General features: G+C 43.9%; 1 protein-coding gene across 1 annotated transcript in view; it reads left to right on the top strand.

Moving 5' to 3' along the window:
• Positions 1-17,500, top strand: part of LOC119577831 (titin-like) — a gene marked incomplete at its 5' end in the record, with an annotated part of 105,115 nt that overhangs the window by 31,759 nt on the left and 55,856 nt on the right. The window contains 1 exon segment of the mRNA XM_037925425.1: positions 17,199-17,321. Coding sequence (XP_037781353.1) covers positions 17,199-17,321 — 123 coding nt within the window.

Raw genomic sequence — 17,500 nt, 5'->3', positions numbered from 1 at the left:
ACGCACGCACGCTCGTATACAAAGAACAATGTTTATGAAATACGCAAAACATATTTATTGACTTTTTAGAACAGATTTTTAGTACTCAGCTATTTCCGCTTATCAGTTAGCAATTGTTATTCTTACCACAGACGAAGTAGCTAGAGACAAGCTAGAACTACCGGAAAAATAGGGTTCTTTGTTTGGATGTAGGAACGCGAGCGGAGGCAGCGCTTTTTAGTGGGTGTTTGTACGAGGGGGCCGGCCGCTGCTGTTTGTTTGCCTCGAGTACTGTGGACAGTGTCTTCTTGTACGGGGGGAGTGAATGTATGGTAATTATCCTCTCTATTTTTATTGGTTTGAAAAGTTTAGATAGATAGATAGTTGTACTGACCATTATTAGCCTTCTTATCGAATAGGTAAAAAAAATAAATAAAAAAAAAAAAATATATATATAATATAGTATATATATATATATATTATATATATATATATATATATATATATATATATGTATATATATGGATATGTATATATATAAATGCAAGATCAATATTGCCGTCTATTGATATCTCAAAAAGTACAATTATAGAAATCACTGTAAGCCGTTGGTTGTCGATGAATATTCCCCAGCTTTGCCACTAGAGAATCAGATCGCAGAAGTTGTTGCGGTGCAAGAGGAGTGTAAACATCCTTTCCTGGTACTGAAGTTGCTGATCAATCTGTTGGTGCAATATGAGCATTAGTTGTGATAGCCATACAAGGCATCCCTCCTAGTTGAAGGATAGGGCGCAGGTTCAGACAACAGGAATTCTTGTTCGTACTCATAATCAGCTGCGTCTTCGGTGTTTTTTTAGTTGTTGCTTGAAATATAGAGGCAGATAACTCTTACAGTAATGAAGTACTACTGATAAGTGTGTTGGATGCAACATATGCAGTTCTATACTTATTACATGCTGTGTAGACATATCTGCAGCGTAATGAAAACTTTTACAATGTGTGCAACAACAAAGTTGATTGTGCAGTAGCTCAGTGGTGATTAGAAACGATTTTGTTTGCATACAGATATCGTCGTATATGTGGAACGCCAGTCCCCTTTTAGATGTAGTTTTAAAGAAAAAAAAATGACAGCATTTTACTCTGAACAATATTGAATATAAACGTAGTTGTTGTTGTTAATGTGTTACTAACCAATTCCTTTTACTTTTCAGGTAATGTGGCAGTGGCTGTTGAGTAGCGGGTAGTAGGTAAGGAATTCCCCAGACACGGTCGTGGCAACTTCGGTATTCCACTGGTGTTCAAAGGAAACTCTTGAACCCAGCAAACCCTGTCGGGCGTAAGGTCTCCGGCATGTTCTTTGAAAATCTCGTAATTTTTGGCCACTTGGACACATTCTTCTTCTGCCGATACCATACGGGGCGGCAAGATGAAACAGATCTTCATCAGTTAAGTTGTCAAGTTCTTTTCTCTTTACTTAGGAGGGTCTGTTCACTTTTTGCGAATAGTGTCTCCCGGCTTGTTGCATTTGAACAGCTAAAGTGATATGTGTGTTTCTTCAGACGTCTTGGATGTGTGGCGGTTTTCCCCATATCGGAATAATTGTTTCCGTTTTTCATTGAGCTTCGAGTAAATCGTAGCATAGATCACTTGGCCCTTTTTTTCATCTACAAAGTCACCCATTGTGTTTTTCGGGATATTTCATGCCTCCACAAGCTCCCGTAAGGAACAGCTGTCACAAAAAAAGCGAAACGAGCTCACTTGACTAACTAAATCCAGGCTCTCGTTCCCTCCTTGACTCTTCGCATTTGCATATGAATAAGGCTTTAGCACCGTCGTCCCTTTGAGAGAGATCGCGAGAGGGATTTATTGCTCTTTATTGGGTGGCGATAATTCTTTCCGTTCAGTGATAATCTGGTTTTATGCAGGGAGGGACACGTTGGCACTTCATTGCCCCGTGCATTGGATTCTGGCTTCTTTGGGAGGGGGGAGGGGAGGAGGCATGAGGAGGGGAGGGGGAGAGGGGAAGGAGGCATGAAGGAGGGGAGGGGGAGAGGGGAGGAGGCATTGAAGAAGGGAGGGGGGGAGGGGAGGAGGCATTGGGAGGGGAGGGGGAGAGGATGAGAAAAGGGGGGGGAAGGATGGGGAGAGGATGATTAAGGAGAGTAAGGGGGGGGAGGGGAGGGAAGAAGGTGAAAAGAGAGGAGAATGGGTAAGGAAGGGATAGGTTGAACGTGAAGGAGGGGGGGGAGAAAAGGGAGACAGTAAAGAAGGAAGAGAGAGGAGGGGGGATTAGGTTAGAACAGGAGAGGGATAAAGTCGGTCGGATCGTTACATATAATTTTTTTGTTCAATTTTTACGGTTTTGAATACTATATTCAATGTAATGTACGAACTCAAAAGATTGATATTCACTTATAATTACCATTTTTAATAATTATCGTACAAGGGAAATGATGAAAAGGGGTGGGAGGAAACAGTTTATCAATCTGCAGGGACACTAATGAATGGAGATTTTCGCTAATTGTTCTTGCACATGTGACTGTACACACACGCGTGTATACGGGTGTATGTACGTGTAACTGTGTATTGCTGTTTATGGCTGCGTCTCCCCCCCCCCCCCCTCTCTCTCTCTCTCTCTCTCTCCTCTCTCTCTCTCTCTCTCTCTCTCTCTCTCTCTCTCTCTCTCTCTCTCTCTCTCTCTCTCTCTCTCTCTCTCGCTCTCGCTCTCGCTCTCCTTCACTCTCTCTCTCTCTCTTTGTATGTGTGTCACTGTCTGTTTATGCTTTCTTCTTGATGCTAGGTATGAGTTAGTGTTAGTTACGGACCAGGATGTTGGGAGCGATATTTTTAGATTTTTGTAATGTGGTTCTGTTCCCCGCGTACCCTTTCTCCCAAGACTGTTCACTCCACCCTCCCTCCCACACGCAATACACATCCGTCTCACTTCCTTTCGCATCGCACGATTATTATTATTTTTTTTTTTTTTACCAACTTTCCTGTTATTTCTGCTATTTATTAATTTGTTTTATTTTCAAAGTATCACTGCTTTTCTCCTGACTTTCCAATCATATTTAGGAACTATTCGCTTTTCACCGTCTTTCTGCCTCAACTTCTCATCAACTTCTCTCAACATCTTTTTTTCTCCAACAGGTCTCTTGTACATGTATTCAGCGAACTCGTGTTTTGTGTCGGCGCGCTTTATCCTCTAGAACCTACACTTTTCACATTCACACGTCCATTCCCAAATACGTAACTAGTACCTATTTACACTACACCGCCTGTGATTTTCTTTCTTTGCACTTCGCACTTCTTGTCGTGTAAGGTCATGCTACCACATTATTCACAGCTTCTTTGTATTATACGGATTCATCCTTCCCCGGATAGTGCGCTTCGCATACCTTTCTTTCGCTCGCTCCAGCCTCCCTCCCCCTCCAGGAATGTTTTCCTCAGGTTCGAATTGGCGTCGCTTTGTTGGTCCAGGTATACGCTATATTTCTGTATTTCTATTCTTCTTCTTGGTAGGAGCATGAGATTCAAGTCAATTACTTTCGGAAGTGGTATAATTCCGCCTTCATTATGCTCACGGACGTCCTGCAGCAATATATGTGGCTGGGTGCAGTCTGAGAATTCTCTCCTGCAAGGGCACCTTGCGCCAGACTCCTTCCCCCTCCCACAAGCCCCCCGGGCCGTGTGGCGGCGGTAAGCGCCATGTCTCAGGTTTGGCCGGCCAGGTTGTGTTACCGGGGCTGCTCCCAGGTCAGGGTCAGGCCACGGCGGCCTCTGCCTCCACGGTGTTGTCATGCTGGCGGCTCCGAGTCACTCCAGGGCTTATCCTCTACCTTTGCTGTGGCGTGTATCGTTGCCACGATAGGACAGGATTTCCTTCTCTAGACGGATGACTCCCCATTCAGAGTTAAGGAAAGTTAACGATTTCTTTTCCGTTTCACGAATACGTTTCAGCCAGGACGAAATTGTGCATTGCTGAGTAGTTGTGTCAGTCTGCCTGATGATGTCGTGATAAAGATGCTCCAGTCGGTGATGTTGAAGTATTCAACAATATGTTGTGCAGCCCCCCCCTCAAATAGGGTTTGTTATATGCAGTGTGTTTGAAATAAATGTCAAAAATACAACGAAATTATAACATAAAATCGTTGGTGGTTTGTTCTAATTTATATGATTTCCAATACTACTTGGTTAGGTGCCAAACTTGATAAAACCTTTTCAGACTTGGTAAAACTATCTGAAACTATTAAAATGCTGTACTGGTCTTAATAACTTGTTTTTCTTGCCATTACTGTATCAGTATATCCCACACGTACGCACACACACACACACACACACACACACACGCACACGCACACTGCACATGCACATGCACACGCACACGCACACGCACACGCACACGCACACACACACACACACACACACACACACACACACACACACACACACACACACACACACACACACACACATACACACATACACACATACACACATACGTATGTACGTTTGTGCTCACATAGGCATTTGCGTAAAATATATCCACCTTTTCTCTGACGCTATTCTTCAACTGGGTTTTATCACGAGATCGGTTCCCAGGGATGCCGAGCTCTTCTTCACGCAGACCGGCGCCATAAAAGCCCCACATCGTGTGCGTGTTTGTTTGATTGCTCCATCCTTTTGCTGTTTCCCCTCCACCCATTCCGTGCTGCCCCGCATTATAAATCCGCCCACGTAACTACACATGTTGTACCCAGTCTCATTTGTACATAATCACCCGCCTATTTTGTACTTTCACACTTTGCCCTGCACGCCCACCCACCTTCTCGAACCCCTGCCTGGCCAACCCCTCACCCTTTTACAGTCGCCCATCAACACAGCCCTCCAAACCTGCCCTCCCACACGCCCTCTACATCTGCCGCCGGATGCCCTCCTACGCAAATCCATATACCTGTCTAGTTGCAGGCTCGCGCGGCCCTCGTAAGCCCTTCATACCCATTTAAAAAACCTAAGCACGCGTCTTGTCTTTTTGTAGATAACCTTTGCATTCCTGTTTGGCTACCTATTCGCACAGTAAGTCATTCATCAACAGAAAGTTTTTTTTTTTTTTTTTTTTTTTTTTTTTTATGGCTTGCGAGATCATAGTCGCGGCGATTCTTAGGCTACTTATGATGATAAGTGGCGTATTGAGAGCGGTGATGACTGGTGTTCCTGTGGTGTTAATTATGATGGTCTTGAGATGGCGATGATTAGGGGTGGATCTTGTGAGGTAATTGATTATGTTCGTCTTGAGCTGTTTTTTAGTCATTCGTTTTTAAGAGAGGGAGAGAAAGGAGGGGAGGGTGAAGGTGAGGGTGAGGGAAAGAGAGAAAAAGAGAGTAAGAGAAAGAGAAAGAGTAAGAGTAAGAAAAAGGGGCAAGGGAAGAGAAAGAGAAAGAGAGAGACGGTATGCGTATCATCTTCATAGTTATTGTTCTGAACGTCCCCTATCAATCTTGTTTATGCAAGAACCTGACTGGGCCGTGAGATAGACGCTGCAGGGTGATCTTCACTGACTTGCACACCAATAAACAAGGAAAAAGACAAAACCAGGCCAGTGGTGTAAGAAGAATTGTTTCTTCCTTTAGTGATTTTCTGTAAATTATCTTGTAACGTGTTTAAATCCATTCATACTGACTCCTAATTAAGATTATATACTAGATTAGCCATGTTTGTTGCAAACCATTATCGAAATAATGTGTTGTGGAACATTATGGTAATATATGTGAATTTACATATTCTTTATTGAAAAAAGGAGAAAGGAAAACCTTTTACGGCAAGGTTTTATCCATAAACGCCCTTCTCTCTTGGTTTATCCCTTTTCCTGTCTCCTTGTATGTCACGCCTCTCCCTCCATCTTGAAAAATTAGGCGTCTATCCCTATTCCCGTTAAACTTAGCCAACGTCTATTCCGGCTGTATCTGACGACCATCCCGACCTTGTGCTTACCTCTTCTCCTTTCTTCTCCTTCCCCCCTTTCTTCCTCATTCCCTTTTCTCTCCTCGCCCATCCTCCAGCGATTGTACCGAGCGGCTCTTTAGTAACGGTGCCATGATGGCCCTGTACCGGCGGTCGTAAACCTCCACGCAACAAAGGTGAGCATTCATTAACCTGGACATATCGGGGCAGCGATGATCCCGGTTTTCGGGCCATCTTTCTAGGCCCACCTGACAAAAAACCAGACAGACCCCTTTCTCCGTTACGTGGCCCGACTTGTTGATGGAACGCCCCTGTTCGCGTGTGCGTCCCGTGGCATCAGTCTACACCCTTATCTCCCACGGCGATACCTGCCTCGACTGTTTACCTCGCCGTAAAGGGATGCGTGTGGCTTGCGAGAAAAGGCTGAAGTGCTTCGGGTCGATCTTTCTGCTGAGGAATAGGGCAGTTACAAGGAGGAAAGGAGTGGTTTCTCGTATCAGATAGATGTGTTACGCTTGACCTAAAGTGACATTTTCGTCACTCGTTCCTAGAAACTGATTATTATTCTGCATTCTACGAGAACGATCATTTTCAATTTTTCCCAGGCTTGCTCATTTATCCAAGATCCCCAAAGGATTTTTGCATTCTGAATTAATTATATACTCTCTCCTAAGGGTAGATCATCCTCTTTAAAATTATACAATATAGCAATTGAATGACAGCCTGCAACTTCACACTCACTTGCTTTAAATGTTCATTCTTAATCTATTCACATATTTACCACATACTTATAGGGAGCAAACGCCAGTCTCTTGTGATAGGTCTACGTGCAACCCGTGGATTACATTGTTCGCCAGGCTTCGTTATGTATTGTAGGCCATAATTTACTGACCGCTGGCCCCCTCATCGTCTTGCCAGGGCATTTGTTGGTTGTCTCATGTGTGTACTTCATTAGCACCTTCGTGTTATGTGAAGAGGGTTTTCTTCCGTGTCACCTTTGAGGGAGAGGGAGAGGGAGGGGAAGAGGGAAAGCTAGAAAAAGGGGGAAAGAGAGGAGAGGATCAGGGAAAATCAAATAAAAGAAACAGGAGGAAAATAAAGAGAAGAATCAGAGATAAGGTTGAGGAAATGGAAGAGGAAGAGCAAGAGGAAGAGGAAAATATAGAGGAAAAGAAGAAGAAAAAGAAGATGAGGAAAAGGAAGAGGAAGAGGGAGGAGAGGCAGAGGAAGAGGGAGGAGAGGCAAAGGAAGATGAGAAAGAGGAAGACGAGGAAGAGAAGAAAGAAAGGTCAAGAAAGGAGGGAAAGGGAGAAGCAGGAGGTGATGGAAAGGGAGGGAGGAGAATAGGGGGAGGGAGAGGGAGGGGACGGGGAGAGATGACGAGACAGGGGAAGAAAAATAAGGGATATAAGTAATTTATCTCAATTTACATTACGTACTTAGACAGTAGCCTTCATAATGTATTAACAGAAAGAAAACACGCTGGACAATTTAAAGACACAACTATTAGCATCTGAGAATATAGACCTACCCACCAAAGCCTGAGAAGAGCGGCCTACCTGAAATTATCTCTTATCATCTCCAAACTGGTTACGTCGCTCGCCCAGCCTAAGTAAGTCATTCGTCTGCCTTTTCTCCCCCCCCCCCCCTTTTTTCATCACCATACTGCCAATATGCCCTTATTAATTGATGTCTCAGTTAATGGGAAGGGTTATTGATGGCAATTTCTTTGCGGGAGATCGTGCGAGAGAAAGTAAACGCACACGCACCACACACGCACGCACACGCACACACACACACGCACGCACACGCACACGCACACACACACGCACATGCCATGCACTTGCGCACACATGCACATGCTCTTACCCACACACGCACACACACACACACACACACACACACACACACACACACACACACACACACACACACACACACACACACACACACACACACACACACACACACACACACACACACACAAGCCATGTGTCTGTCCGGAACCCGTGACTAGGACGTACAGCAGGTGGGCATCATACGTTTGGTAGCGACTGGGGCAGTTGGATATATTTAGAGCGCTCGAAATATCTCCAGCTGAGCCAGAGAGGGAGGGAGAGGGAGAGAGGGAGAGGGAGAGGGAGAGAGGGAGAGGGAGAGGGAGAGGGAGAGGAGAGAGGGGGGAGGAGAGGGATGGGGGAGAGAGAGGGGGAGAGAGGGGTAGGGAGAGAGAGAGAGGGGGGAGGGAGAGAGAGAGGGGAGGGAGAGAGAGAGGGGGGAGGGAGAGAGAGGGGGGGGAGGGGAGAGAGAGGGAGAGGAGGGAGAGGAGAGGGGAGAGAGAGCTGGGGAGAGGGGGGAGAGAGGAGAGAGAGAGAAAGAGAGAGAGAGGGGAGAGAGAGAGGGAAGGGGAGAGAGAGAGAGAGGAGGGAGAGGGAGAGAGGGAGGGAGGGGAGAGGAGGAGGGGGAGGAGAGGAGAGAGAGGGAAAGAGAGAAATGGAGATAGAAAGAGACAAAAATACAGAAACAGAGATGGGAGAGGGCAATGTGATTGTTATTTCACTGCAGATTTCTTCTGACTTTTTTTAATACAGCAAATGCTCCACATTACACCAACTATTACTTCCGGGACGGAATATTAAAACCATAATCCATTAACAAGAACATTACTCATTTCTTTCCTTTCCCTGCTTGTTATCTTCAGTTGGTTTGGAGAGCGTCTGCGTCTGGATATATAAGCGCCCGGTTGTGGAGGGGAACACACGTCAGGTGACGGTGACCAGCTTGGCACGGTCTGGAGCTACGGTGTAGCGTACGTCACGTCTAATCCGCGTCACGTTGGGAAAGGGGGCAGTAGCGGAGGGTAAGGGGGTAAGAGATAAAAAAAAGGAACCGGACAAAGCAAATGAAGACGAGGGAGGGAAGGATTAGGAGAGTTTACAGTAGTGATCGAGTTGCTTGTGATCGGTAAGGAAAACAGCGGCCAGTGTAGAGTGCATTAGATATATCCTCTGGCACTGTCCCAGAGTTAGGGTGCTGCTGCTTTACATTTATGCTTCGCAAATCACTTCCAAAGAAAATAATTATTGTAGACTTAGCCTGAATATGAAGGGATACTTTTATTTTACTAATGGAATATGGAAACGCCGATACATGATAAAGAAAATAACAAGAAGTATCTTTTGAAAACATTTTTGACGAAAAATGTTGCGGCGTTTCAAAACTAATGTGGGTGAGGTATCTAGATCTATTTGCAGACTGGGTACGACGGCCGTTGACCCAGGAAATTGAGAAAATGAGATCGGTGTAATCAGATTTTAATTTTTGTGAAACCTGTTTTTAAAAAAGTAGTGAAAAAAGCACGGATAGTTCTTTGCGATAAGCAGACAATATTTAAGGAGTTGAAATATTTCGTCCAGTAAAAAAAGATCGATCGAGTAGAATTTCTTTTTGAGTTCGACATTCCTCACGTTATCTCACGCTCCTTCTCCCTGATAAGTGGGCCTTGTGTCTTCGTTACTCGCCGCCTCCTCCGCCACCTCCTCCATCTTACTTTCATCGTGGTTATTACTCATGTGACAACGCTAAGTGACCGTGATGGGCGTGGTGGCAGGTACTCATTACAGTGTCACGCGAATTTCTCTACGCGAGGTAAAGCTGCGTGCAAGCTTTGTTGGTGGTGAAACTCTATTGCCATTTGGCTGAATTTTTAAATTAAGGTTGATTAAAGAGTAAACACTCCCGAGTGGCGTGATGATGTCCTTGCAAGTGCGCGATTAACTTTTTTGAAGTTCTAATTGTGCATTAACAGAAATTCGGTATGGTACAACTGTGTTACAATCTATATCGGTTACAATTATTCCTGGACACAGTAAGATCTCATTATAGGTGATATCAGACAATGCCTCCGTTAATGCTTGGTCACGATATTATCGCTAACTTATCCTGAAATTTAAAACATTCACAGAAATTTGTACGAGTGTAACTCAAACTCCTAAACAGCTGTCCTGGGAAACTGAGCTTTTCCTTCATTTCGGATAAGAAACTCCTTAGCTTTAATCTTTCTAGATCGCGAAGAGCACGAGTGCTTGATTGCTTTCAGTAGGGTAGTCTGTTTGCACACGAAATATCAAGCATTTTGCGGGCGACCAGGCGAAGCACCGTGCTGTAGACAGAGCAACGTAGACGGGCGCAGCGAAGAGCGTTGAAAGAGGACAAAGGCACGGTCAGGAGGCGAGTTGAATAGACAATCAGCACCTCAGTCAGCCAGTGCCAAGTGTGAAATTTGCCAAACAGAACAAGGTTAATGCTCCTACGATCCGGGGTTAACAGACAGTCTTAATCTCGAGAAGCCAGTGCGCGCGCGCGTGTGTGTGTGTGTGTGTGTGTGTGTGTGTATGTGTGTGTGTGTGTGTGTGTGTGTGGTGTATGTGTGTGTGTGTGTGTGTGTGTGTGTCTATACTATATGTGTATATATTTATATAACAATTGTATGCACACACACACACACACACACACACGCAAACACACACACACACACCACACACCACCACACACACACACACACAGAATATATATAATATATATATATATATATATATATATATATATATATATATATATATATATATATATATATTTTTTTTTTTTTTTTTTTTTTTTTATATATATACATATATACACGGGGTTAACAGACAGTCTTAATCTCGAAAAGCCAGTGTTTGTGTGTGTGCGTGTGTGTGTGTGTGTCTGTATGTGTGTGTGTGCGTACGTGCGTGTGTGCGTGCGTGCGTGTGTGCGTGCGTGCGTGTGCGCGTGTGCCTGTGCGTGTGTGCGTGCGTGCGTGTGCGCGTGTGCCTGTGCGTGTGTGTGTGTATGTGTGTGTGTGTGTGTCTGTGTGTGGGTGGGTGGATGGGTGTAGGTGTAGGTGTGGTTGTGGTTGTGTGTGTGCAATATACTGTAACTTTATGTGCAATAAACTTTTTAAAACCACAGAATAGAAATGCGTATTGCTGTATGATGTGGTAAAAAAGGAAACTATTTTTAATGACTGCAGGATGAATATTGAATAGTTTGTTCTCTATAAACAAAAGCCATAGGTACTTTCATTTTCAATATGAACTTATTTGATGAAATCTTAAAAGAAATCTTATTAGATTTGGCCATAAACAAAATCGGTGAAATCTGGCAGATGCTATGAAGTGCTGATTTGCACACCAGAAGAGTTTAGATGCCTGAATTGGATTACATGGCAAAACGTCAAATTTCTGGGAAAATCATGACAGTTTGTAGACATGTTTGTGAGATTAGGCACACAGAAGTTTGAAGAGAGAAGGCTTAGAGGGTATGGAAGATTACGATGGGGACAGTGGTGAGGGAGCGACTAGGGCAGGGAGAGAGAGAAGGGAGGGAGGAGGGAGAGAGGGAGGGAAGGAGAGAGAGGGAGGGAAGGAGAGAGGGAGGGAAAGGAGAGAGGGAGGGAGAGAGAGGGGGAGAGAGAGGGAGGGAGAGAGAAGAGAGAGAGGAGAGAGAGAGAGAGAGAGAGAGAGAGAGAGAGAGAGAGAGAGAGAGAGAGAGAGAGAGAGAGAGAGAGAGGAGGGGAAGGAGGGAGGGACGGAGGGAGAGAGAGAGAAAGAAAGAAAGAAAGAAAGAAAGAAAGAGCTGGGGTTGGAGATGGATATATGTGTAGGCTAGATGCTCTCTCTCTCTCTCTCTCTCTCTTTCTGACGTAATAAATTTATCAAATCAAATCAGACCTCTCTATCTTTCTATATCTATCTATCTATCTATCTATTTATATGTTTGCCTATCTATATATCTATATTTATCTATCTATATTTATCAATATATTTATCTATCTGTCTGTATCTTTCCTTCTCACCCTTCATCTCCCTCTCTCCCTCTCTCTCTCTCTCTCTCTCCTCCCCCTCCCCCCTCCCCCTCCCCCTCCCCCTCCCCCTCCCCCTCTCCCTCCCCCTCTCCCTACCCTCTACCTCTCCTTCTCTCACCTTGTATAATCGCAGGTCTGTGTACACACACGCGTACATTTATCCAGCAAAGCATCAATTAGGTAGAACAACATAGGTGTCTCAGCGATGATGTCATGGAGGCAGGAAGGAGAGTGTTGAGGTGCGCGATAATCCTTACCTTGTGGAGGCAGGATCGTCGCGTCTGCCAGGATTACGAGGCTGTCCCGCCACCAAGCGCTTCTTTTTCTTCTTCTTCTTCTTCTGCTTCTTCCTCCTCCTCCTCCTCCTCCTCTCCTCCTCCTCCTCCTCCTCTCTTCTTCCTCTCTTCCTCCTCCTCCTTCTCCTCTCATCCTCCTCTTTTCCTCTACCCCTACCTCCTCCTCCCCTCCCCTCCCCTCCCCACCCCTCCCCTCCCCTCCCCTCCCCTCCCCCTCCCCTCCCCCCTCCTCCTCCTCCTCCTCCTCCCCTCCTCCCTCCTCCCCTCCTCCTCCCTCCTCCTCCTCCTCCTCCTCCTCCTCCTCCTCCTCCTCCTCCTCCAGGTGTGAGAGCAGGGCGAGGAGACGCCAACCTGGATTTAGATCACTTCCGAGTACTCATGCTGCTTTGTTCCGTTTTCTTTGCGTCGTTTCGAGCGCGGGCAGATAGGCCTTCGCTGCTTGCATTGGTGACTTTCGTGTGTGGGTTTTGAGACGAGAATTGGATTTTAATTTGGATTTTCGTGGAATTCTATGCAATTTTCTCTTTGGTACTCTCTAATGTGCAATGAATATTCTGTTATGTAACGTAATATGATAGATATGATAATCTGATATGATGTACGATACCGGTATGACATAATAAGATATAAAATGAATACATTTACATATATATCTTGTATCTTATATCTGCCTCTCCTTTTGAGTAGTAGTGCTTTGAAATATTAAACGATGAGATAAATGTTAATATTTTGAACACGTTCTGCTAAGTCATGACACGGTATTTTATACTGTCCTATAGTACCTCTTTACATAACTGCTTGAGCTAGAGCTTACTAAGTACACTCTGGATGAGCTATAGATCATATGAATATGAATACGCAAACGAAAAAACACACAAAAACAAACACACACACACACACACACACACACACACACACACACACACACACACACACATAACACACACACAACACACACACACACACACACACACACACACACACACACACACACACACACACACACACACACACACACACACACACACACACACACACACACACGTTTTCTCTCCTCCTCCACCTGCAACCCACGTGCCTCTTCATCCCATTAGCATTACCTTCCCTGCAAGGAGATCTTTGCTTCCCTTCGGATAATTTTGCCCCAGATGCCTCACGCCACAGATGGCTACTCGTGCCATAAGGGTTAAACACGCCTAAGAGATATAATACCTTAATTGAGGACGATTATGTTCTCTCATGTCTGCATACAGAATGACCTTTCTATCTCCCCGGGAGGAACGTCTTCATCGTACGAGGCCGGCGGGCTAAAGGGCTACTCCCCGTTACTGCCGATCAGTGTTTATGACCAATCTTATTATTATTGTTATTATTATTGTTATTATTATTGTTGCTGTTGTTGTTGTTATTGTTAGTATTATGGTCCTATTATTATTGTTATTATTATTATCATTATTATTATTATTATTTTATTATTATTATTATTATTATTATTATTATTATTATTATTATTATTATTATTATTATTATCACTATTGTTGCTGTTTAAATAACTATAAATAGATTTTTACGAGCATCAGGTGAGGGTGAGGGGCGGGGGAGAGCAAGAGAGACGCCCTCCTACAGGAAGCGCCTGAGATGCTGGGCCTCAGCCAACGGCGGAGTCACGTTGATTTTGCGTTTGTTTTTAATTCCTTGCCATTAGTAAGCCGTTGTTCAGATGTCCGTGCCGTGAATAAGCGAGCGGAACAGGTTTATTAATAATAATATTTGTTTAATCGTCAGAACAAAAACTTCTTTTGAATTTTCTATGTCATCTCTCTCTCTCTCTCTCTCTCTCTCTCTCTCTCTCTCTCTCTCTCTCTCTCTCTCTCTCTCTCTCTCTCTCTCTCCCACTCCTCTCTCTCTCTCTCTCTCAGACAGACAGACAAACAGACAGACAGACAGACAGACAGACAGACAGACAGACAGACAGACAGACAGACAGACAGACAGACAGACAGACAGAGACAGAGATTTGTGTTCAAACTTTTGTGTGAGTATGGTAATGTGTGGGTGATTTATATGTAGGATCATGCCCTGCGAGCACGCTGGATGTTATCTCAAGATCTGGCGATTCAAGTAAGAGCGCGGAAGCTTTGTCTCGTTATGCCTCTCGAACGTATTGGCTTTTTCGGATATGGAGTTGAGGAAAAAATGCTTTTACACAGGTTTTAATCTGATTTTATTGTTGTTGTTGTTATGATCGTTATCATCTATAGTAGTAGTTACTACTATTGGTATTTTTATTATTTCATTGTTTTTATTGTAATTAATGTTTTGATGTTAATAAAAGAAAAATAGTAATGATGATAAGACTATATGATGATTATCAAGATATTAATGGCAATCAGGATCATTATCCTTGCTGTTGTTATTGTTTTTGTTTATTTTTATTTTAATGATTACTGTTATTATCTGTCATCGTCACCATCAGTATCTGCCATCATTACCATTATAATTATCTTATTATGCTTATATTTATTATTGTTATAATCATTAGTATTAGTAATATAACACTAATATATAATCTTTAGTTTTATTACTTTTAGTGTAAAGAATCCACCGGCCAAGACCGTTTGAACTAATGTAAAAAAAAAGTACCCAGATAAACCCGATTGCAGCCACCCAAGCCCCAGGGAAGCATTACAGAGACAGAATCAGGCAGAAAAACGAATTCTTTTATCCTCTCAGAAGCAAGAGCGTGGATTCTATTGGCGGCTGCGGTCTGCCGCGTGGGCGTTCAGAGTGTCATGCGTAGCGGGCGGGATCAATTCGACCATGACCCGCGATCATGAGAGGGCGAGGGAGGTGGGAGGGAGGGAGAGAGGGCGAGACAGGGAGGGGGAGGGAGGTCGAGGGAGAAGAGAGGGAGAGAGGAGAGAGGAAGAGGGAGGGTTGGGTGGGAGAGGGAGTCGGGAAGGAAGGGGAGGGAAGGTTGGATAGGGAAGGGAGGTGGGAGGGAAGGAGTGGGAGGTGGGAGAGGGAAAAAAAGGGAATCAGGAGGTGGGAAGGGAGGGAGGGGGGTGAGCGAGGGAGGGGCGTGGCTAAAGGGCGTAGTAAGAGGGAGGCAACATTTGGATAACGTTAGAGAAGGATGATTGGGAAAATCTATTTATGTCTGAAGAAATGTAAAGTAAAAGGAGTACACACACGCGCAAGCGCGAAGTTGAGTGGACGTGTGTAGTATATGAGTGTGTACATAATAATACAGTGGAGGGCAAGTGATGGGTATAGGGTTACGTAAAGGGAAAAAACAGAGAACGGAGCATTGCTGTAATGGCGCCGTTTGCAGTAAAGAATGCACTTTTAGCAAACGCGTTTGCTCAAGAATGAAAAACACTTTTATCATTACCCGTAGGTAAAAGTAGTCAGACGGCTTTAAGAATCAAACAAATGCGTTTAAACAAGATGATTTACTTTCACACGGACCCATGACGTCATCCTTGTAAAGTAGTCTTGCTCAGTCTTGCCCGATTCGCTCTGACCATGAACGGCTGTTGCTGTCCCGAGACCCGTTCAGTTGAAGGAAGACAGGGATAAAAATGTGAATGAGTAATAATATTTTTTTCTTTTTAATCTGGCGGAGATGCACTTCACAGATTTGTGATGATTAATAACAGGTTGCCGTGTCCGTGATAATCATCTAATAATATAAGTTGTATGGACCTTGGCTTGTGTGAGAGGGGAAAAAAGTGATATTCAAAGAGTGGAGCAATATAGACGAATTACTGTTTTTTTTAAAGGAATATGGCAATTTGTAAGAGAAATTGCCATATTTTATGCGGTATTTTATGCGGTATTTTTGATAGTCTGATTATTGTGTGCTTGATTTAAAAGTATAGGAAATATATGAAGTATCACTATTTAATTTTCACAATTCATCATCAATACAAATTATGTATTGGATATTATTTCTAGCAAAATGGAAATCGCGTCAGTCAGTACCCAAGGACAAAAGAGGATATTCGAGAAGAGTACGCCTTCGGAATAAAAGAATATCGACGTGCTTATCCAGACGTGCAAAGGACGTCAGGTTGGGCGGTGCCTTTGAAGGGATGTCTTGTTAGCAGGATCCTGTGGCGAGGCGCTGCGGACCACCTCGCCGGGTATGCTGGAACGGCTGGACATTCTGTTATAACACGGCGGAAGGAGTATGTAACATGGGTTTAATGGGGAATGGGTACTGGTAAACAAACTCCATCGCACAGTGTGATTATTTCAGGTGTATTCCGCAGATGGCTCTCTGTCTCTGCTGTGAGTGTCTTCCATTTATTAGTGAAAATGAAACATTTATTTTACTTCACATGAATTTATGTATCCACCGGCATGAGAAAAGTAAATCTGTGAATATCCTAATGTGAGTATTTAGTGCGTCAAGTGCGCCATGGAGGAAATGGACGTAGTGAAAAAAGAAAAGAAAACTGATGAACAAGAAGAAAAAGCTGGAAAAAAAACAGGCAGTGGGCGGAGGGGGAGCATTAAGGTCTTAAAAGGAAGGTACATTAGCATCCAAGACCTTTACAACCTTAGCGTAGGCCTATAATCATCAATGCCTATTCTGAATGAATTAGAGATTTACTTGCCACATATTCGGTGAAGAGTCTCATGATACTCTTTAATTTTGTTCGATATCATATTTTTAGGGCATAAAAAAATACATGCAATATATTATTCGCCTTAACAGTGGCCACGTTGCCAGTAACATATGGTGGGCGTCTCCCATGTACACTTATCAGCAGGAGCTCCTTACAAGTGTGTGTGTGAAGCGTACGTATACTACGAGAGAGAGAGAGAGAGAGAGAGAGAGAGAGAGAGAGAGAGAGAGAGAGAGAGAGAGAGAGAGAGAGAGAGACAGACAGACAGACAGAGAGAGAGACAGAGACAGAAGGAAACATTGGGACAAACACAATAACACCACCTCAACGTCTACAAACAGGCAGAAGCAAAGGTCCTACAATACCAACCTCCTAATAAAGTAGATAATTACGACGATAAGATTTCCATTGCTCATCCTTGCACTTTCCCTCCCTCAGAGCGCGGAATGGCTGGAGCTAAGAGTCGTGGAGCTGACCCCGGGGATGGTGTACCTCGGCTCCACCCTCGAGGAGGCGACGCAGCTCCTTCAGGCGCACGAGGAAGTCCTCGCCAAGCTGCAGGTTCGTACTTTACTTCGGGCCTCATTTTGCTGTTAGGGTTTCTGGTTATATTATTATTATTATTAGTAGTAGTAGTAGTATTGTTATTGTTATTGTTATTGATCATCATTATTGTTATTATTACTGTTTGTATTATTTGTTATTATTCTTTATTGTTTTTATTATAATTATTGTTATTG

Source organism: Penaeus monodon, chromosome 10 (assembly GCF_015228065.2).
Source record: "Penaeus monodon isolate SGIC_2016 chromosome 10, NSTDA_Pmon_1, whole genome shotgun sequence".
In the NCBI taxonomy this organism is placed as follows: Eukaryota; Metazoa; Arthropoda; class Malacostraca; order Decapoda; family Penaeidae; genus Penaeus; species Penaeus monodon.
This window is presented reverse-complemented; position numbering and strand designations above follow the sequence as displayed.